Source organism: Natator depressus, chromosome 22 (assembly GCF_965152275.1).
Source record: "Natator depressus isolate rNatDep1 chromosome 22, rNatDep2.hap1, whole genome shotgun sequence".
Taxonomy (NCBI): domain Eukaryota; kingdom Metazoa; phylum Chordata; order Testudines; family Cheloniidae; genus Natator; species Natator depressus.
Genome location: NC_134255.1, coordinates 13,700,851 through 13,724,296, shown reverse-complemented (window position 1 = coordinate 13,724,296; position 23,446 = coordinate 13,700,851). Strand labels below are relative to the sequence as shown.

The 23,446-nt window shown below is 44.5% G+C and overlaps 1 protein-coding gene across 1 annotated transcript; it reads right to left on the bottom strand.

Annotated features, from left to right (window-relative positions):
- Positions 1–11,556: 11,556 nt before the first annotated feature.
- POU2AF3 (POU class 2 homeobox associating factor 3) lies at positions 11,557–22,609 on the bottom strand (the record flags this gene model as incomplete). The annotated part of the gene is given in 7 exon segments (XM_074936528.1): positions 11,557–11,895; positions 13,219–13,448; positions 15,200–15,257; positions 19,237–19,331; positions 22,348–22,504; positions 22,507–22,564; positions 22,566–22,609. Coding segments are annotated over 7 exon segments (981 nt in total), but the record flags the coding sequence as incomplete, so codon positions are not given.
- Between the last annotated feature and the right edge of the window lie 837 nt (positions 22,610–23,446).

Sequence of the window (23,446 nt, the reverse complement as noted above, 5' to 3'; positions counted from 1 at the left end):
TCTGCTTAATTAGTTTAGTTAGATTAATCACAAAGGCAAAATCATCAGCATCAAACCTGGACTGTCAGTCATATGCCCCCAACTGATGGTAAAAGTAACCCAGAAAATCAGATGTCTGAAGAAAGGCCTGCTGGGTTTTGTTTTCAGGCATCTATTTCATTTAAAATGTGTTATAATTATTCTTTACAAAACAAATTACTTAAACCGAGGAAATTACCCAGAAAAGTGACCAACATTCAGGATGCTCATTCAATATTTCCAATCAGAATAATCTATACAACACTGTCAATCATAGCAGGAATTATGGTCCTGAAAGCATTAAAATACAAGAAGCTAGATTCATCTCATCTGCAGCCAATGAGCACGAGGTCTGGGAGGAGGGTGAAAAGGTGGCGTGAGCTCATCTCTGTAGTCTCTCAAATCCTCAGCTCACTCTGTGTTATTCCAGTCCCATGGTGTAATTTAGAGCAGTCTGAGGGTTGCCAATGGTCCCAAAGGACAAACATGGCATTGGGGAATGTAGGGAAGCCCCAGTCTGCCCATTCACTGTGGGCTTCCACTGTGGGCAAAGTGGGATTCATTGCAGGAATAAGGCCCAAAGCATGAATGGAGAATATTCATAGTAACATTCTTAGCGGAATGTGTATTGTAGTAGATTCTTTCTATGGAAAGATTTGTGGGTTGCTATGCAATCGTAGACTGAAAATAATGCCTCTCATGAGTCAATAGAAATGAGGGGGAGTAAAGGTGACATTCTGACAATCAGTACCACAGATGGTAATTTTCATTAATTATATTTAATAAGTTGACTAGAAAGCATGTTGATTGTACCTCACTATTTCTCATTGTAGCACAAATGAATTTTTAACCAGTGTAAACAGAAAGGTAAAGGATACTTTTTTAAAAATTTTTTTTATTTTAGTTTTTTTGCAGCATCTATGTGACTTAGGAGCCTAAGTCCCAGCATCTTAGCTTTTGGAAAGTGACTCAGCCTTCGCTTTTTGAACATTAGCGCTCAGTGTGTCCCTCTTGAATGATGCTGTTGCATTGGGAATCACTAGTGATTTGCACTGAGACTTAGGCTCATAAGTTACTTAGGGGTTTTGAAAAAGAATGTTTAGCCAAATGTTCAGCAGGTTTAGACTAAAGCTCTTCAGAAACACTGCTATAGGTATTGTAATTACAGATTGCTGTAACTCTTAGCCTTCCTCAAACCTTTCCCTCCCTACTACTTGGCTACTTCCTTTCACTGCATCACGTCTACATACCTGCCAACATCCTCTAACCAAAAAAAAAAAAGAGTAGCTTGTATATTTGCATATATTTGCATACATTCAGGCACAAATCAGCCAAAGCACATGCCTTCTCATTTTGAAGCTATGCTGTAAGAAACTCCAGCGTGGGAATGAATGCATGCACGAGTGAATGTTCAATGGGTGACACGTGTAAATGCAAATAAATAAATAAATGCAGTTGTTTAACTTGCTACCATCAGAAATCTGTGAATAACACTGAGCATTTAATACACTTTAATGCAACCACTCATGCAGATTTTTATGTGGCAATCCTTATTTGTGAAATGAATTGGATACCATCATACAATACATGGAATAAACCATTCTTGAATTAATGAGTGTATAAATTATTAGCTCCCCTAATTACTTTCTTTAACATGTTTAATATTTAACCCTTAATAACAACAACACATAGCTCTTGTATAGCACTTTTCATCTGTATAGTTCAAAATTCTTTACAATGGAGGGAAAATTTCACTATCTCCATTTTACAGATGGGGAAACTGAGGCACGGGGAGGTACTATGACTTGCCCAGTGCCAGACAGTGAATCAGTGCAACAGCTGGGAAATAGAACATAGGTCTACCGCATTCCAGGCCAGGGTCTTATCTATTGGAGCATGCAACTCTCAAAGTGCCTCTTTCAGCCATTCTTTTCTGAACATTAGTGTGTGAAATGTCCCTCTGGAATGATGATGTTATTGGAAATCACTGCTAGTTGCTGAAAGCTATACATTGGTGTGTGTGCATAACATGATGACTGCTAAGAACAGCAGAATGTCAAACAGGCCTGCTTCTTTGTTACACTGAGGCCCTTTTACACAACTCTGGCATTGAATAGAAGCTTTAAAATAAGCATAACTGTAATTTATGTCCATTTTAAGGCCCCTTTAGATGGACAGATAGGTGCAAAGTGGTGTTAATGTAATCCGGTCACATCCAGTGTTCCTGCAAAATAAATATTTAAAAGGAAAGGTTATTTTTTAAAATGGTACGCTCCACTTGTAATAAGCTTTTCCCTATAGGAATGTGGGCATGTCTTAGGTTTTCGATGCACGTACTGATCCAAAGCCCACTGAAATCAATGGGAGTGATTTCATTGATATCAAAGGCTTTGGATCAGGGCCCGAGACACTTGGCAGCAAAGCTGTTGAATCCAGATAACAGGTAAAGAAACCATTTGAAAATAAAGCACCTTTTCCTCTTCTAGAGTGAAAATGACCACTGTGCAGAGAAACAGCACTACGCCTGTGCACCATTTAAGTCCCTCTTACGCCCTCAAAATAGGATTTATGTACTAGTGCATAGGCTTCTGCTGACTGCACAGAGCTGAATTTCACTCATTCAGTAGTACCTTACTCTGCAAGAGAGAGAGATTCCTGTTGATTTCAATGCAATTGTTCAAGCAATAAGGCACTATACACCGTGAGAAAGGATGGTATAATTTGGCCCTCTGTTTTGTCCAGGTTTATCCTTTCCTACCTTTGACTTAGCATAGGTTGTTACTCAAAAGGCACTGTTACCATTAAACAAAGGCATGGAGAATTAGCACTATGGAAAATCTCCAAATGGTCTGTAGTTGAAAGCAAGGAACTATTATTTGATGGATTAAACAGGGCATTAGCAGAAAGCCCTAATTTAAGAGGTTTTGTCTTACCTAAATCTGCACAGTGCAGTTTGAAATTGGGGTCCAGACATTAGGTTTGTTAATGGCTTAAGTCTCAATTTCTTATAAGAAGGGAATTATCTTAAAATAAAATATCAATATTTTATATGCAAACTATATAATCTATATTTATTATATAAACATTGGCCAAATTCTCAGCGGATGCAAATCAGTGTAACTCCAGTGGTGCTTTGCCAGTTTATATCAACTGAGGACCTGGCCCAAAGTGTTTTCTTTTAAACAAAATTGAAAAACAAAAAACACAAAAAATAAAAAAAAATTTTGAAAAAGTCCTGCATTCCTTATTGTTGAAAAAGCCCAGGAGCAACCTTTGATGAATTGTCTCCTTCTGTCATTTCTTTCTGATGTTAATAGACAGTCCATCTGTGGCTCAATAATCAGCAAGTTTTTACTTGCACTGAATGAATCATCTGAAACGAATGAAAGACCTGAGGACCTGGAAACATAACAACCCAAAACACAAACAAAAGTCTGTAACATGTTTGCCGTCCTAGGCTTGGACTCAAAAATAATAGACAAAATTGCAGAAACGCATGACTGATGGCATTATTCCAAAGGTCGATGAAAGACCAAAAATAAAAAATAAAAAAAAATGGTGTCAGTTCTGAGCCCTGAATTTGTAAAGGACAGGGACAGAAACATGGCCTGTGATTGCCATGCCTCTGGCCTTCATCTGGGCTCCAACACCACGTTCCACTCCAACAGCTCTGCTGCATTGACCCTGGAGTGATGCACAGCATTCTTCCTCCAGAGGCCCCCTCCAGGAGCAGCGAGGGGTGAACCTGCACACCCTGTGGCTCTTAAGTCTCTGAGGAGAAAGCAGAGCACATCCCTGGGGATCCCTGACAAGCTGTGGTGCTAACTTTCCCCTTCACACTGCTGGCTACTCTGAAATCCTTCTCCCTAACTCACAAGCAGATGTTTTTTTCTAAAAGATCTGCTCTAGGAATTATTGTGGGGCAGTTCTCTGGCCTGTGTTATACAGGAGTCAGACTAGATGATCACAATGGCCCCTTCTGGCCTTTTAGTCTATGGATCTATAATTCTCAGTTATGCTAAGGCCTCTTTACACCCATCATAGGTGACTGGCTCCTTTAAGGAGAGATGAGATCGGCCACCCCTGTGCCATAATTAATTAGCTGTTTCCCAGCCTGAGGAACAGGACTAAGGAGGGTCAGGTGAGCCTTGAGCTAGGGTCTGCTGGAGGCTGGGTGCTCTGTAGTGGAATGGAGTGGAACCACAAGGAGTGGGCAGGCCCTGAGCTGTAGGAAGCTGGGTGCTTCAGGGGCCCAGTTCCTCAGGGGCCTGGCGCTTCATACCAGCGTGGGGAAGGATGCAAGGAACAGAGCCCAGAAGGGGCTGTGAACAGTACTTCAGGGAACCAGTCTGGGGGCTGAATGCTGTGTCCCAGAGCCAGAAGACTCTCCAAGGTAACCCAGGAAGGGGCTGGGAATAGGGCCCTGAGAGTGGGTTGAAGAGAAACGCCTGAATGGCAGAAGGACCGTTTGTTTGTTGGGACATTTTTAGTTGCCCTGTTGCTATCGCAGAAGGGATTGTTTTGCTTGTCACTTGTCTGGAGGGCTCAGCTGCATCTCTAGCACATCTTCAGTGTGTGGAGAGCTGAGACCCAACCTGGTGAGGGTAAATGGACCTTAATGTGAACATTATTTGCAATTTCCACCCACTTCAAGGGCTGAAACTCTGGCAGAGTAAAGTAAAAGGGTACTAGTGTAAATGACAATCAGACTTAAAAAGTATAATGGTCACCTAGGGTCTGGTTCCCTGCTGCCCTTTATCTTGTACAGTTGTTTACAGCTATGCAAAGGATAGTAGCGTTTACACCCCCTTGTGAATTCACTTTGCACAAGGTGCAAAGCCGCAGGAATCAGAATCGGGCCCCTTGCCTCTCTGCCTGTCAAACCCTGGCTGCAGCGGTGCATGGCCCTCATGCCAACTTCCTGCACAAGGGATGAATTTCACCCAGTGGAAGGTATTTATCCAGGGCCTGCTTCTCATTTATATTAAGCTCCCTTTATACCACTTGGGCAGCATAAGGGTGCCCTGGAGCAGTGGTTCTCAACCAGGGGTACGCCTACCCCGGGGGGGGTAGGCAGAGGTCTTCCAGGGGGTACATCAACTCATCTAGAGATTTGCCTAGTTTTACAACAGGTTACATAAAAAGCACGAGCAAAGTCAGTACAAACTAAAATTTCCTACAGACAATGACTTGTTTATACTGCTCTATATGCTATACACTGCAATGTAAGTACAATATTTGTATTCCAATTGATTTATTTTATATAATTATATGGTACGAATGATAAAATAAGCAATTTTTCAGTACTAGTGTGGCTGTGACACTTGTTTCTATTTTTATGTCTGATTTTGGAAGCAAGTAGTTTTTAAGTGAGGTGAAACTTGAGGGTACACGAGCCAAATAAGACTCCTGAAAGGAGTACAGTAGTTTGGAAAAGTTGAGAACCACTGCCTTGGAGTGAGTGTTAAGGCACCCTTTCTGGTTTTTCTATTGGACAATGCCAATCTGTTGGAAGATAAATGCTTTGTGGAAATATATTGATTTCAGCAGAAGTTCATTTTGCAAGAGAAATTGAAAAAAGCGCTTTGCTAAGGTCCATTTTGGAATGGAACACTTTGTTTCTCTATTTCACAATGACCTTTCATTTCAATTTTTAAAAATTGGATGTAATGTAAAATAAGTAGAAGTTGGAATGAATGACTTTGATTTTATTGAAACAAAATATTTCAATTGACCGGAAACAAAGCTGGGGATTTTTAGTAGGAAGAACTTCTGTTGTCTTATGCCAAGTCTCCACTGAGGAGCTATGCTAGCATAACTATCCTAGCAAAGCTCTGTACTGTGGACAAGCCCCCATGACTCAATTCTTCATCTGTAAAATGGGGAAAATACTCCCTTTGTCTGTCTTCCTTACTTAGATTGTGAGCTCTTAAGGGCAGAGACTGTCCCTTACCAGATGCTTGTAGAGTACATAGCCCTGATCTCCATTGGGACCTCTAGGCGTTAATGCAATACAAATAACAAATGCCTGTGAATTAATAACAATGGGCTCTTGATCCTACAAATGTTTACTACTAGGTTTAGAGCTTATTGCTATGAATAATTTCACTGACTGCCATGCAAGTGTAAAGCAGCACTCGTAAAGTGTAGTGTGTAATCGTTGTTTATAGAATAGCCAAGAAACATAATTTCCCTGGTGCACGGCAGCTAATCCTTAGCTGAGAAAAAGTATTTAATCTTTATTATTTAAATTCCATGCAACTGCAATCAGATAGGAGAGAGACACGGGCATGTCATAAACATGTAATAGTCTGGCAGGGTGTAGCCCTGGGCCATATGCCTACCACTAACGCTAGAAAACACACTGTGCCTCAGTGCACCTGTCACACTGTCGCACTGAAATGCAGGCGCGGATTTCCTAGCAGGCACTGGTCGTCTGATACTTGGCTTGAAGTATGTTAATTGCAAGTTGTGAGTCCTTATTAATTGCATTCCAGGAAGATGACTCAGCGAAGGATGTTTTAGTCTCCGTATTTTTACATTTTCCTCTTACTTTTTTGTGCATTATTTTATTGGATATAATAAAGACCGTTTGACTAGTCCTCACAAACTCAGGCTAACACTTTCAAAACGGAGGAGCAGATTTGGTCACCTTATTCCTATACATTTTAATGGGAATTGAGCATCTATGCCCTGGGTTGGCTTTGACCATCTCAATTCACCCTTTAGCTCTTCAAACTATTAATTTCTACAAGCCTCTACACACGTAACTAAATCTGACCAATTTCCATGGACAAGTGTGTGGGGCCAAGAACTGCAAACACATAATCAGGTGCTCAGGTCATACGGTGATGGGCACAGTATAAAAATCGGCACAGACAGAATGGTAGATTTTAGCCTAAATTGCCAAATTTTTCAAGCCAAGGTTTGGAAGAGTTGCTGCTGCATTTGGTAAACCAGCCAGCAGAAGGAAGATCTTTCCCGTGTATCAGAATCTTGGTTGTCGCTATGTAGCTTCACCTAGCTGAAAATTCGAGCAGTAACACATCAATCTACTCCAGTCCCCAGGAAAGGAAAACATGCCCTCCATAGGTTGTGAAAAGTCCGGAGACAGCGTATTCTGTGGCTGACCAGCAAACAATTCCATTTCATGAACAGCATGTTTTGATTCGAAAAAAGCTTTGTTGAAAACTTTTCAACCCACGCTAGTTGATTCAGTAGGTTTCAGGAGGTGACAAAATAATAATGCTGGTGGGTTTCATTTAGCATGGAGGAAAAAAGACAACTCTGAAAACTACCATCTCTAATCCCACAAGCAATCCAAGGGTACACAGGCACCTTCAAACTTTGCATTTTTTTAAAAAAACTTCCTGGGGAATGCTCAACCTTAAGCTTTTAAATTAAAATTCCAAGTGAAAGAGGCCAGAAGGAAGCACTATTAAAGTTATGGCTAACACAGCTTGTTAATAATGGGAGCCAGCAGAGGTCATTGTTTTACTGAGCCAGCAGGCAATCGCTCTCTGTTTCATTTACTAATATATTCAGTGCACCACTGCGGTAAGGCTGAGACTGCAAACAGCAGGAAATTCTCAGTTACGGGTTCTGCAGCTCACCCCGCTTCCCAGGGCACACTTAGAATTTTGCTTTACTGCATAAACAGCTAAATATATACCTGTGTGACGAATATGGCCGGAATACTGTTACTACAGTACAGAACCCTGACTCTGATATCCTGGACCAGATTCTAGTTTGTTCTCTGTCCCTTTGACACCACTAAGCCAGTGTGAGGGGGATGGACTCCGGTCTTAGCTGATCAGCAGACAAATGTCCTTCTGTGGTGAAAAGCAGGCAGAGCCAGCTTCTGTACCAGCCCCCTCTACTCACCACCTCAGCAGGCTTGCATCACAAATAATGATACAGTTTCATGATGTATTCTTGTGATATTGTTAAACATGTGTGTCTAATGCCATAGGTATGTGTGGCTCTCTTTATAGAGAAGACAGACGCCATTCCTGCCATGGGGCATATGAGATCTGGGTGGTGCAGGGAGTGATGACCAGGCACAGGGCAGGATGGGTGGTGAGAGAGAGGGAATGGGCTTATTTTGCATGGTATATATGATATTGGTGCCTGTAAGTGTTACATTTATTCACTAGCATTGTTCTTGTACATCATCAAACAGAGTGTGACACAGCAGAGTGAGACTGTGGGGAAAAGCAGGATTAGTCAATAGAGGGACAAGTTATGTGATGAACAGGGCCAGGCAGGATATTTCAGGCAGGTGGTGGAGGGAGCCGTCTGGGAGAAAGAGCCAGTGGAAATGAAGGAAAGTGAGACTAGCAGAGTGAGAGGGCAGGAGAGGGGAGAAAAGCAGGGGGTAGAGTCCGGAGGGCAAGAATGAGGATTTGATGCAGAAGGGGGTTCAAAGTGGGGAGATGCCCTGGATGGAGATGTGGGAGGGAAGGAGGAATTTGGCAGCAGACAGGCTGTGCTGTCACTTCCCTGCTATGCAAGGAACTGGGAGTTTGGGGGAGAGGGGTGGAAATTTCAGAAGAATCAGATGTTTATACAAATGGGTCCAGAGCCTCAGCTGGTGGAAACTGGAGTCATTCCACTTCACTCAATTGAGCTTTCCCAATTTACAAAGTCTGAGGATCTGGTCCATGTTCACGTTGGAAAATCTCATCCTTAGCCTTCTGATGCTTACAGAATCCTATTGTGATTCATTATGCTCCATGCAATTGTCACCCCAGTCACAAACAGAGGGTTCTATCAACATCCAGTGAATGGGTCGCTTGTAAGACCTCCACCCTTCAGTGAAGGTAAGCTAGTGAATGGCATTAGACCCTATAGAGCGAACTGGAGGTTGCAAGGTGAATGGAGATTGAATTGGTAGGAGAGCAGGGTCAAAGGAAGGAAATGGAAGAGAAAGGAAGTGGGATGATGATGACAGAACAACAGGCAGACTTTCAGGTAAGTAGGGCTCTACCAAATTCATGTCCATGAAAAACGCATCACGGACCATGAAATCTGGTCTCCCCCTCCTTGTGAAATCTGGTCTTTTGAGTGCTTTTACCCTATACTATACAGATTTCATGGGGGAGACCAGCATTTCTCAAATTGGGGGTCCTGACCAAAAAGGGAGCTGCACGGGGGGTCGCAAATTCATTTTAGGGGGCCGTGGTATTGCGACTTTTACTTCTGTGCTGTCTTCAGAGCTGGGTGGCCGGAGAGTGGCAGCTGCCGAGTGAGGGCCCAGCTCTGCAGGCAGCAGTGCAGAAGTAAAGGTGGCATTGCATGGCATTGCCACCCTTACTTCTGCGCTGCTGCTGGCAGCGGTGCTGCTTTCAGAGCTGGGCTCCCGGCCTGCAGCTGCCCCTCTCCAGCTGCCCGGCTCTGAAGACACCGCCAGCAGCAGCGCAGAAGTAAGGGTAGCAGTACAGCACCCCCCCACAATAACCTTGCCCCCCCCGCCATGAATTCTTTTTGGGTCAGGACCTCTACAATTACAACACCATGACATTTCAGATTTAAATAGCTGAAATCGTGAAATTTAGGATTTTTTAAATCCTATGACTGTGAAATTGACCAAAATGGACTGTGAATTTGGTAGCGCTACAGGTAATCGAAAGGATGGAAAAGAGGTAATATTCACAGCTTGTGAAGGAAAAGATGCTGTTTTTAGAACAGGGCTAATCTTGAACCTGGAGTGGTGAGTTTTACTTGGTACTCATGTTTTTTTCTTACCTGAGAAGATATATTTGAATGGTCCATGGAGATTGTTTTGTTGGTTTGGGTTTAATTTGGGGAAATGCTTATTCCTTTCTAAATTCTACTTGTGGCAGGCGGATTAATTGAACGTGAATCTTACTCCTTCTGCTCTATCAGAAGAGCATGGGGACACTGGCTAGGAAAGAGCTGAGATTGTGCGAACATTGGGGTAATGAGGCTTCCGACATGAGAATTTTCTCATTTAAAACCCTGGCACTTGGACTGGCAATTGTAATGAGAGCTGAAAGTGTGGAGAAGCAAGAAGGCTTGGCAGATCTAACCAGACAATAACTTATCCACTTAGATTAAATCATCATTAAAGCGCTGCTTTTTTGTTTCAGCTGGCTGTCCTTTAAAGTGACAAATGGTTCTGAGCAGACTGTGACATTTCAGGAAGATGCATTGCCCTAAGGAGATGTCATTTCTACAGTGACGTAGGGAGCCTGCAGTTTGTTAAAACACCATTGGCAAGCTCCTCAGTGGTGTAAATCAGCATAGCTCCAGTGAATTCAGACAGAGATGTAGGGTCTGCATGCAACATCTCTTGAAGTCAATTTGTTGATTTACACCAGCTGAGAATCTGTCCCCATTTCTCCTCGTGCAGTCCAAATCCCAAACGCCAGGTGTTGCTCCAATGTATAGTAGCTAAGATGAAATGTTCCTAGCTCACACTACCACATCTTCACTACTATTGTTACCTGGGCTAGCTAGAATAAAGCTAGCCCTGGTATGCCTACCCATTCCACAACTGCACCTTCACTTGCAGAGTAGATACACCCTGCAATAAAACTCCCTTCGGCTCATTTTGAAAATTCCACCCGAATGTTTTCCTCTACACATAGGTGAAAGAGCACTAACTCTGTGTGGTAAGGATTCCTGGTGGATGTCTCCTTCTGAAAGCCCAGCCCTGTTGTGATATTTAGAGGTTCCATGATTTTTCAATGGTGCAGAAAATCTAACATTTTGCTTGTTGTGTATCCAAGATAAAAACAACCACCTGGGAAAAGTTCTGTCTTTGATTAGTTTGACCAAGGGGAGTGAACAATTGTTGCAATGACAGTTGGTGAGACTGGGAGGAGAGTACTTCAGTGTTGGAAGGATGCATGTATATTCAGACATGTGACAGAGGTACCGTGAAATGGACAGCAGGTGTTTATTGGCTAATCGTCCCACCCTTCACAGCAGGTGAGAAATATAAGAAATGGATTGGAAGAGAAAACATTGGTCCTGATCCAGCAATCACTTACACAACTGAGTAACTTTTCAAACCCCAGGAGGCCCGTTGACTTCATGTGCAAAGGCCCCACTTTACTCACATAAATATGTATTTGCAAGAGCAAGACCTTTGACTATAGCAGAAGTGACCCCCTCCTACCACCCGGTGGCTGGAAAAAAAATCAGATTTCCTCAGAATAACCTAAAGAATCTTTTATAAACTTAACAAGAAGGAATGTGCTCCAGGAATCTGTACAAAATTATTTATTTGTAATAACAAAAACTTGTTTAGTGAAGCATTCACTGAAAGCTAGTTTGTTTTTTGTTTTGTTTTTTTATGAAATACAAGACAGAAGGACAACTGGAGCAATGTTGTGAGTCTTAAAACATTGTTACTCATGAGGACTAAATTAACACCTGGAGCATACCAGGTGAAGTAGTGTAGAGTAAACTGAACTTTGTGTTAGACAGTGATGTTTTGCATAGTTCATAGGCAGTTAGCTGATTTGGATACCTGTACGTATGTACATATATATAAAACCATCATCTCCATTAACTGTAGCAGATGTCGTAGTTTCTATCCCTTCTAAAGAAGTCATCTGCCATTGTCATGGTGCCAGGATAGTCCATACAGTCTGCACTTGGATAAGGGAAATACTCTGATACTCTGAATGTATCCAAGTGCTCTGAGGCACAGGATGAGCAGTAACAGGCAGAGGGGGAGCAGCTGTACTGCGGATGGGAGCACTCCTCGAGAGGATAGCCGTAGTTCGTGGTGTCTAGAGGACAAAGAGGGCTGATGTTCAGTGGAGCAAAAGGAGGCAGTTGAGGTGGGGAGTAGCTATAGTCTAATGGGCTGGACAGGTCAGACGAGGCAGGAGATCCAGGAACCTAAAACAATGCAGAGAAAAGAAAATGTGGTGGTAAATGAAGTCAGTAATAATGGGTGTTCAAATAACTACACAGACCAGAAAAAATACACTCTTAATTGCAAGGCCCTGAATGCATGACCACATCACACCCCATTCTGGAGTTACCCTGGTCCATTGATAGTTCCAGAGTTTTGAAATCAGTGGGCTTCACAAAGTGACTGTGAACTCATCAAGATGTCAGAATGTGTGTGTGGTTCTTCTGGAAGCACCGCCCTGATCCCGCAATGAGCTCTGTGCACGAGGACCTCTGCACCCACCCGGAGTCCCGGTGACTTCAGCGAATGTCTGTGCTGACAGAGGGGTCCATCTGGATACAAGTCACTGCAGGATCAGCGCCTTAGTGCTCAACAAGGGAGCATGCTAGAGAAAAGTCCCAGATATGCCAGCTGATAGCCCTGAACAGGGGCTGCTCGGCCCCAGTTCTGTTCTATACAAGTTTGTGTAGAATAACAAATTCCAGCAAGACATCATTGGGGTAACTGGCTTTGCCACAATTTTTTCTGATGAATAACTGGGATATCTGAGGACACTGCACTCTGTTTGGTGTTGGTCCTTTAACCCTCCTGCCATGAGCAAGTAGAATGCATGTCACTAAATGACATGTTATAAACGTAGCTGTTTTCTAAACTGCTAGTTACATGCAGTTTTAAACCCTCCTGTTTCACAGCATAAGCCAACCTCTACCTGAGGAGGGTCAGGAAGGAACTTTGTAGTGGGCAGGTTATTCCATTACTGCCGACTTCAGGGGTTCTTGCACCTGCCTCTGGAGCTATCAGAACAGAATACTGGACCAGGTGGAACAATGGTCTGACCTGGTCTGGCAGTTCCTATCTTGCTATTCATGAACATATCAATGGCATTAATTTAACCCTTAGGATCCAGGGGGTGGATTGGGGTTGTCCCCTGGCCCCTCCCTAAAGAGATTCCATGGATTACAGGTAGGGGAGAATAGTGTATTGGAAGTGACACGCCTCAATTCTGCAACCTCAGGTCAGGATCAACAGGTTCCTCATGCCCTCTCCCAGGATATGGGAAAGCCCCAATTCTACATGGAATCCCAGACTCTCCCCTCCAGCTGTGGAGTTGTTGGAAATGAATCATGCTCATGAAACCAGTTCAAAACTGGCCCAGAGCCTCAGGGAGTGGGGATTTTTATTTTGCCCATTTCGTTTCCCTTCTTGATTTCCTTGCTGGACGTGCTTAGGTGATTTCGCTCAAGGTGGTGCAAGCTATAACTACAGACACCACCAGTCCAGCTCAGTAAAGAACGCAACCAACTTACCAGGCTCTGGTTAAAGCAGAGAGGGGTTGACAGGAAGGTGTCTGGGTTATAGTGGGTAGAAGTCTGTAGAGCACTCAGGGATGGGTCCATAGGCGGCTCTGTCTGAAGATAGGTATCAACCAGTTGCTCCAAATAACTTGGGTTTTCTTCACAGGAAATGCAATTTGGAAACTGCCGTGGCTGGAAATAGTTGGGGGCAGAAGAGACAGGTTCTGCATCAAAATAAGCTGCTAGGAGAGGAAGAGGAAAAAAGGAGAGTGTTCAGTACTTGTGCTTACAAAGAGAGGCTAAGCTAGCTGTATGTTTCCTTTGGGTCAGGCTGGGATACCCTGGTCTGTGCTGAGCAGCATCTTGTGCGGCAACCAGTCCCATGGAACACAGTGAATCTAGACATGGAGGAAAGGCTCTTCAAGTGTAGACTGAGATTTCCAAAGGGTTCTATGAGAGTTAGGTGCCTAGTTCCCATTGAAAGTCAATGTGGGCTGGGGGGAAATTTTTCAGAAGTGCCTGAATGACTAGGGAGCTTAAGTCCTCTTGGTTTCCCATGGGGACTTAGGCTCTAAGTCACTTAGTGCTTTTGAAAATTGTGGGATCCAACTCCCTTAGACTCCTTTGAAAATTGCAGCTTGACTCTGAAAGTAAATCCAAAGCAACCCTGAGAGCATGTAACGCAGCGCTGTGCTGCTGCTATTTTAACGGTTGGGTTTTGCCTTCAGCCTCTGCTAAACTCCGTGTTCCAGGGATGCATGTCTCCTTTAAAACAAAAAATAGCTTCTCATCTTCATAAGCAAGGACAGAGGCAAAACACTCAAGAGAGACCAGAGCTGTCCCTACATTACTTCTGAAAAATTTGGCGAGTATGTAGATGATACAGACCTAGATTCAGCTGGTGTCATATGGAAGAGGGCAGGGGTTGAAAAGGCTCTAGGGCCAGATTTTCATTTACACCAAGACCTCTTTGCACTGCAGTACTCTGGTACTGGGTATCAATTACCAGAGCGGTGTAAATAAGAATTTGGCCCTCTAGGCTTGACTGCATTTCATGCTAAATTCAGCTGTTCTCAAACAGTTAATAACAAAGCCCTGATCTTGCAAACACTTACCTATGCAGGTAGTCCTGTTGATCTCAATGGGATTGCTAGCATGTGTAACATTACTCTCATGCGTAAGTGTTTTCAGGACTGGGACCAAAGTGTTTAACTGGACCGTGGGGCAAAAAACATGCACCCAAAAGAGAGAGAAAGATTTACCAGCCTGAAAAAGGTTATGTGCGTCTCAAGTTTCTATATTAACATAAGCAAATTTAAACCCCAAATATTTATTATTTAAGCATTTCCTTGTCCATGCAATGTATACATGCACACATTTACAAATGAACGGGGAAACTTTCTGGATCTCTTAGCTACCAACATCTAGAGAATAAAAGATCTGAAAAGTCCAAACTAATATGTTTTTCTCCCACCTCCTGGATATTGGTGTCAACCAGGAAGGAGCTGTTTATGCATCTCTGTTGAAAAGACTGACACCCCTTCTGAACTCTACAGGGAGAGGGGGAAAGAGAGAAACTGACTCTGCTGGAAGCTAAATGATTGGCAAGACAACTAACGCTTTAAAACATTCTGGTCCCATCTGACAATCAGATGAAGGCAGTACCAAGAGATAGAAATCTTGATGAAGGCACCACGGCAGTGTTATTCTGCTGGTAATAAATATTACTGACTAATTGGAGCTTTGATCCTCTGTAGAAAAGGCAAACTACATGGATATGAAGACAAAATTTCTGCTAGAGTGAGGGCAAAATGTACCCTGCTTGTCTTACCGCATCCTCATCTGCATTTAGTGAGCATTTTTCAGGTTCTGATTGGTTGGATTCCTAATTAAATGGTAGCGCTTGCCTCAAGCCTTGCACCAAGGGCTAAAAAGACTTGGACTGGAGGAATAGGTGGGGGGAGGGGAGAAGGGGGATGCTCTTTGTACCAACCTGTGCAGGGAGGAGAAACAGATTCTGGAAACTGGACACTGCTGCTGCCTCGGGAAACCTGACAAAACAGAACAGAAGGAAAATAGCAAATGCAAGTGTTTCTGTTTTAAGAGATCAAAGGAGATCTTTTTCCTGAACATTGAGGTAAGTCACAATTACCTTTCAAACTTACTTATGCAAACATTAATGATTGTTGTTTTTATTACCTGTGTGTATTACATTCAGTTGTTCTGTTAGTTATGTAGCACTCTCAATCTGTGTAACATTGTATTGTTCCAGAGTGCCACCCAGATAACAATAGATGTGCATTACACTGAATTGTTCTAATGTTAAATATGTAGCTACTCTGATGTCCATTCCATTGTTCCATTACTATTAATTCACCATAGATGTGTCTATACTTGTTCTGGTCATGTTTTTAACATTTGTTAATTAGCAGGATTGTAAATTCTAGTGTGGACATGACACAAAAAAACCTCTAGGGTTCAACACGAGTAGGAACAATTTATAATCGTGTTAGCTAACGCGTTTAAAACGCAACTAAAAAATCAAGTGCCGCTTACCCTGTGTAGCACCACACATGCGCACCAGACTGAATTGTTCCACTGCACACTTCACTTTGCAATCTACAAGTGTGATTACTCTAATACTGCAACACTTATAAGAAAACTGATAATGTTGTTTTCCCTGAGGATTTGTAAACTGAAACTTACAAATCAATAAGCCTATTAGAAAATCACATCCAACATTATGGGTGAAATCCTGGCTGCACTGAAAACAAAGGTGAGGTTTGCCATCGACTTCAATGGGACTTCACTCTAGCTATTCAGACTGTGGCTTCTTCTAATCAGATGGTTTTAACTTATGCTGATCAGAGCTTCATTTCTTCCATTCAAAATGTTCCTGAGTTAGAGTGGCTGATTTCCCTATCAAGAACTTCCTAACGTTTGCCCAGTTATTTAACACTTAAACTGTAATTATTCTCTATGGGAGGGGAAAAAACATTATTTAAATCCTGGCAGTTCTGGAAGAGTTGGCAAGATTGATATTCTCTGTTTGGTCTATACATACACAATATGTAGCCTCTGTAACCTCCCCACTAACAGTAGAGTGGGTTTTAGTTAACTTGCAGGTTCTGTCCTGCAGAACGCTTTAAAGTCTAGCTTTCCATTACACGTGTGTACAGTACCTAACACAATGGGACACTGATCCCTGGGGCCGACACGATGCTAATAAATAGTAACTAGTATAAATTCTGTTAAGCACAAAGCTAATCTCCTGCACCACCAGCTTTGGGTCTCCTTAGTGGATGGAACAATCATAGTGTAAACATTGTGTGAATAGCAAATTAAGACTAGTTCAGTCCAGCCTCTTAACACCCAGCTGGAACATTTATAGAGTATGTAAGTCCTTAGCCATTTTATAGAGGAAGAAGGAAGGGGTGACTTTACACTTAAGAGACAAGTACGCTGCAGCATTTCAGTGCTAGAGGGCTCCATTCACCAACCCTCTTTATTTGTGGTTGCAGGTTGCAGTCTGCTCAGCTTCTTGTGCAATCAACCGCTGCAGAGAGCAGGAGGTGGGAGATTAAATCTGAAAACCATCCAGGCTGTAATGTCACGAACCAGGAAGCAGTAATGATTTACCAACCTCTTTATGCAAAAACACAGGGCAGCCTGAGCTAGAGGGCTCACTTACAAGAGAAGTGGAGTGTTCTCTGTGTGTCAAGTCTGCAACAGTATATAGGTCTCCTTAACCCTTTCCTTCTCTCCAAATAGTTTATGGTTTTGAAATGCATTAAAGGCCCTAATTCCACAAAGCACTTAAGCATGTGTATAACTTCAAGCACACACTGGGCCTATTCACATGCTTAAGTGCTTTACTGGATTGCAGCCAGAGTGTCCTGCATTAAGGGCCTGATCCTGCACCAGTAAAGTGTTTTTATTTATTTAAATGGGAGTGGGATCAAGCCCTATTTAAATGGCTCTTTGCTCATACTCACTTTCTAACTTTCTTTCAAGACAAAAGCAAATACATCTCTGGGGTTTTCTTTTTTTTATTTTTTTCTTTTTTTAAACATGAACAAAGTTGCATTACCCATTATAAAAATCCCAAATTTTCAAACACCTTCCAGGGTTTTTTTTAGTACAGGTTAAGAGATAAGAGTCAACGTTTCCATTGTTACCAGCCTTAACAAACTGAAAAGAAAAATGTTAAAGGAGAAAATTATCCCCTTAAGACAACAAAGATAGAAGATGCATGCACAGTAAAACAGGGCACCAGAAACTACCTTCTATCAGGCAACACTGAACATCAGCTGCCAGCCAGCTGCTCATTCACCAAGCTTGGCTAGGTCCCTGTGAAATTCCTCACTGTAACCTCCAGTGTTCAGTAACCTAACTAATTTTATGTCATTACAAATTTGGCTACCACACTGTTCACTCCTAGTCTAGATCATCAATAAACATCAGTCCTGGTACAGAACATTGGACACTCAATGTTAACCTTTGGTCACGTTGAAAATTGACCGTTTTTCCCTGTTCATGTCTCCTGGCCAGTTTCTCACCCCTGACAGCACTTTGCCTTTCACCTCAGGGTGACTAATCTCTTGTGAGGCACTTTGTGAAAGGATTACATGATTACCACATACATGATGTTTTCCTGCAGGCACGGTTTTGCTAACACGCTCAGAATTACAACAGATTACAGAGGTGTGATATTCCTTCACAGAAGCCAGGCTGGTGTGTCCCTGTGTCGTGTTTTGTAACTTCAGTTTTAATTATCGTTTAGTTTGATTCACTTGATAATGAAGTAAGGCACGCTGCTCTACAAATTGCCAAAATCACCCCTCATGCCTTTTTTTTTAAAAGAGTGGTAACAAGTTCACTCCCCTCCAGCTCTCTGGTACAGTAGCTGATTTTAATGAGAGGCTACCAATTCTTGCTGACAGATCAGCCTCTTCGTTCTTAAGTTTCCATATCAAGAAAGAAAATAAACTCTTGAGTTTTGCCCCCTGGGAAAATTCGTGTCACGGAGATACTCCCTCTGCACAGGATAATAGCTGCTGCAGTGGCAGAACAATACACGGGGGATCTGAGCTCATTCCTGGGCATGGATCCAGCACACCTGGAGAGAGCTGAGCTTGGCCTTTCGCTCTTAGGCCACCAGTGCCAGAGAGTTCTATGGAACCACTGCTTTTGAGACCGGGTCCAAAGTCCATTGAAGTCAATGGAAAGACTTGCGTTGATTTCAACTGGTTTTGGAGCTGGCTTCTAGCCCTTGGGGATCCAAGCTAAGACCCTCCTTCCTAGGCCAGCAGGAGTTAGGAACAGTATGATGCCAGCACATTCAGCCCTGGGAGGATTTGGTTGTGCACCCTCCCCAGGGGCCAGCAGAAGCTGGACGCTGTGCAGAGCTGGTGCCTTCAGTCCCTGGCTGATGACTGAAGGAGCCCCTGAACAATGGAATGCCTTTGGGGGTTTTTGTGGGGGGAGGAATGACATTCTTTTGGGCTCTGAGCACTACCTCTTGGAGAGGAGAACATGATGGGAGTCTTAGTACAACTGAGAGCTTTACATGGGAGGGTCCTCAAAGCAGGCAACAGGGGCTTTGGCTGAGTCAGATAAACAGACATTTTCCCCTGCTGCTCCGTAGGGATTCTGAGCAGGCCTGTCTGTCAAGCCTTGTCTACACAGGGGAAATTGACCAGCAGAGTTATTCCAGAGCTGCTGTTCCTGTATAATTGAGCTATTCCAGAATAACTCCCTTGTGGGGATGGGGGCACTCTCTTCTGGAATAAAAGTGAGCAGAGTAACTAGTCCAGAGCAAACTAATTTTTATTCCAGAATAGAGCATCCAGTTGGGGGAGTTATTCTGAAATAACTAAATTGGTCAGTTTCCTCTTGAAGACAAGCTCTCCGTTTTGCCTGCATCAGCAGCGTCTGCTCCTATGGCTCTGAGTTCATTAAGTAGATGGAAGAGAAATAGTTTCTTATTCTTAAATTACAACATAGAAGAAGCTAGTATTTTGTCCTTACAGTGGCATCAGTTGCTGCTTGTCGTGCTCTCCTCTGCTGCAATAACTCTTTCACGGTAATCTTTACTCGAACACCTTGATACACCTTGGGTTTGCCTGAAAAATGAGTTTAAAAACAAGGTTGTATGGATGAGAACAACAAAGCAGGCACTTTAGCGTGGTGATATTTAAAATATCAAAAAGTAAATTCAGTGTGTTCTTGGTCACACTTTATATAAAGGGTATATTTACAAAGAGTTTGTAAAGGGTTTATAAATTATGAATAGACTTTTTAATAAATGGTTAATCAGTTATTACAGAATGCCATAGGTCCCTTGTAACCATGACTTATACCCATTTCATGATTGTAATATGCTTGTAACATTTATGAACACTTTGTAGACTATTTGCAAATGTACCCTTAATATATAATAAATATAATTGTGACTACGTTTTCTTTTTCCTTAAGAGTTTCTTTTTTTCTTAGTAACAAAGGCTGGAGAAATGAATGTCACTTAGCTCTTCACCTGAAATTCAGAGAACACTTTAGAAAGGAAGACAAGTACAATTATCTCCACTTTACTGATGGGAAGACTAAGGCAAAGAGATATTAAGACCCCAATCTTGCAAACACTTACACGCATGCTTAACTTTTAATATTGTGAATAGTCCCACTGACTTCCATCAAAGTTAAGCACATATGTAAGTGTTTGCAAGATCAGGGCCTAAGCAACTTGCATAAAATCACATAGTAAGTCAGTGGCAGAACCAAAAACAGACCCCAGGTACTCTAACTCCCAGCCTTGTCTGCTGGACTATAATGTCAAATTAATTTGAATCTGTACAATAGCCTGAAGTTTTCAATGCAGGAAACAGACATGGGCACTGCGTTCATCCACCATGTTAAGAACAGGAATAAAAACAATGCAAATATGTGGGTGATTATTCTTTTATAGGACTAAACAATACTATGAATAAAATGATTGCGCTTTCAAGAATCACTCTCTGTGAGACCCAGTTTTCTTTCTTTCTTTAATGAGAGGAGTCATTCTCTACAACTCGTTTGTTTCAGACATGCATGTGGGCCTCCATCAGTCAGCAAAAACAATCACCACACACTAGCTTAGTCCGAACTTTGTATTTGGAGTAGTTAAGAATTTGCCTATTGACAAGAAACCACCCCAGACCCTCTTGCTGGAAGAAATATTTAACGCCCATTGCAGTTTAGTTCAGTTTTTAGAATTGCTTCATTTTGCACTCAGTATATTTCTCTCTGAAGTGATCCTGCAGAGGCTCAGTAAAACAGACAAACACATTGTAAACCTGGGATTGAATCTTGTAAACCCTTATTCACGTGGCCCCAGTTCTGCTATCAGACCTGGCACTGAAGCTCTCCCTGGGCCCAGAGATCCACCCACACAGATCTGATTGCAGGATCCAGCTACAACTCCTATTGTGTGCAATGGGAATACTTATGAGTAAGGGCTTGCAGGATCCGGTTCACAGCTAATATTCTGCCTTTGAAGACCCTGCAACATTACCTGGCCCTTGCTTGGACGGGTAATAGAACAGTCCCATGGGGAGCAATTATCTAGCTATGCACTGGTATTTATAACATACCCATCTATTGCCTGTTTGATCCTCTAACAGCAACTTTCAGCCTCTGCTGTGCTGTGACATAGGCAGCGTGTACACGTTGATCCACCACTGGCTGGCACTTGCCACCTTTCACTCCTGCTCTGCCAGGGGTGCTAGATTGACAGTGGAGCCTGTCCCTATCCTAGTGCAGATAGTGTCTCTTCTTAGCGCCACGGGCCTGTTTAATGACAGCCTGCCATACACAGTGACATTGTCTTTAACCTGGTGCCTGGTCCTTGCCCCTCATTGCAGACCACAGGCCAATCAGTTTTGTATCCAGAGGAGGGGGTTCTATTGAGCTGCAAACTCAGCTCTCTGGGGATTATTTATTCTGGTCATTCCATTTTATTTTTGAAAACTGCAAAGTATGTTTCCTTGAATCTGAAGGAGAGAAACATTTAACAGGAACCCTCTGCTCCAAGCCTCTCCTGTTACAAGGGCTGACATCTTCGGCCCTGAGCCAGCAAACCTGCTTAGATTTATGCATGCAAACAGTCTCCTTAGCGTTATCCACACTGGGAATATGTATCACCTTCGGAAATGTGTTAAACAAGATGGCAGCTAGGAGAGTTGGAGCCTGCCCTGTTTAACACATGTTAACTGGTCATGGTTACTCCCAGACAAACAGCTAACATGACTGGCCTTGGCCACACTAAAGTCAAAAACATATTTAACATCATGATAGTTTTTGGATGTTGCATCTTCCTACCCCAGATAGTACAATTATCCAGCTGGACAAGGGTTTTCAGGATCAGGGTCTTCTACTGACCAGTCTAACTAAACAGATACTGACTATTCCCATCAACCGGTGGCACAGAGCACTAGGGACACAGGGCCTGGGCCAAAACCCACTTCAGCAGGTTCTGGGTCAGGCCAACAGAGAGGCAGGGTCCTGCCTGGGCTAAGTGGAGTTGTGACAGGTCCCCAGGTCAGCAGCCTGGGACTGACCCTTCACTCCACACTGCCTGCGGTCTGCACCTGCTTCATTTCACCTTCCTGGCAAACCTCAGCATCCATGGCGGGGAGAGCCAGTCCGAGCCTCAGGCCAGGCTGGTCCTTCCCCTGCCTCCCCAAGCTGAGCGCTGAGCTAGGGTTAAATCTGGCCCAGCGGTAGGCAGCTGACAGTGTGGGAGACAAGGGAGGGGAGTTCCCACCCTCCGGCAAGCTAGCCGGGTCCCGTGGCCGCCCAAGGACCCCAAAGTTCCTCCCAGGCGGGGAGGTCGGGGTGAGGTGCGCAAGGGGCCCCTTGGGCAGGGCGCCCCGGGGAGATGGGGGGCGGCAAACGGCTGCGCAGGGCGCCCAGGGGTGGGAGCTCGAGCCCAGCGGGGAACTGCAGGGGGGCGCGCCGGGATTGGGATGCGCAGCGCCCCGTGCGCAGCTGCCTGCGGCCCCCAGCCAGCTCCACTCCCGGGCGCGGCGCGGAGCGGGAGAAGCCGGGCACCTTCCTTCCGGAGGCGGCGGGTCCCCGCTTGGGGTCTGGGATCCCCCCCCCCACCTTGGCCGGGAAAGCCCGGCTCTGTGAGTAGCTCTGATCGGGGACGGGGGCAGGCCCCGAGCCCCATTGCGCACCCCCGGGCTGCCCCGTTCCGCGTCCTTTGCGCCGGGGCACCATGCGCCTTGCGCCCCCTGCCAAAACTCCGCATGCCGTGCGCCCACCACCCCCTGGGCAGGGAGGGGGCCCCTCCGCAGTTCCGTATCCTGTGCGCCCCCCAGCCTGGCTGCCCCACGCCCTGTTCTGCACGGACCCCGGCTCTCCTAATTCCCCCGCAGCCTGGCCTGGGAGCCCCGCCCTACACCTGCCGGAGGTGAACACGGGGGCTGCCCCCCACCCTCATCAGTCTGGGACCCCCCGGGGCCGGGCTGTCCCCCATCTCCCCAGGATTAGCCCCCGTCGATCTGAGGCTGTTTCCCCAGGTGTCCCCCCACCCACCCCGCATAATTCAGCTGCTGGCCTCTCCAGGGCAGGCGCAGAGCCAGCTTGAGCTGGCGCAGGTGTCTGGGGAGGGGAGTTAGGGGTTGCGCTGGGGTGGGGGCTGGAGCTGGGGGGAGCAGCCCCACCTGACACCCTCATGGGCCGCGGGGAGTTTGCTGTCCGGCAGCGCCACTTCTGGTCACAGCGGCCGTGGTACCAGGACACTTCGGGGGGCTCCCCAACTGGGTATCTAGTGTAGGAGGCACGTTTCCCCTTTTCAGCAGCCCTAAAGGGGAGATCTCTCCCTGCCTGTGCCGCATCTCCCCCGGGGGCTGGCTCAGGGGAGTCCTGGGCCTGCCGAGTCCCACTCGGGTCAGATCGTCCCTGAATATTAAAATCCACAACTAATCACCTGGGAGCGCCGAGTTACGTTCCCAGAGTTTAAATTGCACCCGCGATTGGGCGCGTTAACCCTGAAATCTGCAGCGCCCGAGTGCCAGCGGTCCCCGGAGCACTGGCTAAAAGTGCCCAATTTGCAAAGCAGGTTAGGGATGAGCAGCATGTTTTTAAAAGGCTGAAATACTTTAACTATGGTTATTTAGAGCCCCTGCATTCCTGTGCACAAAACACCTTTGCTTTTCCCTGTACCTTGCGTTGGGTGTGTGTATGATTCTACATATAA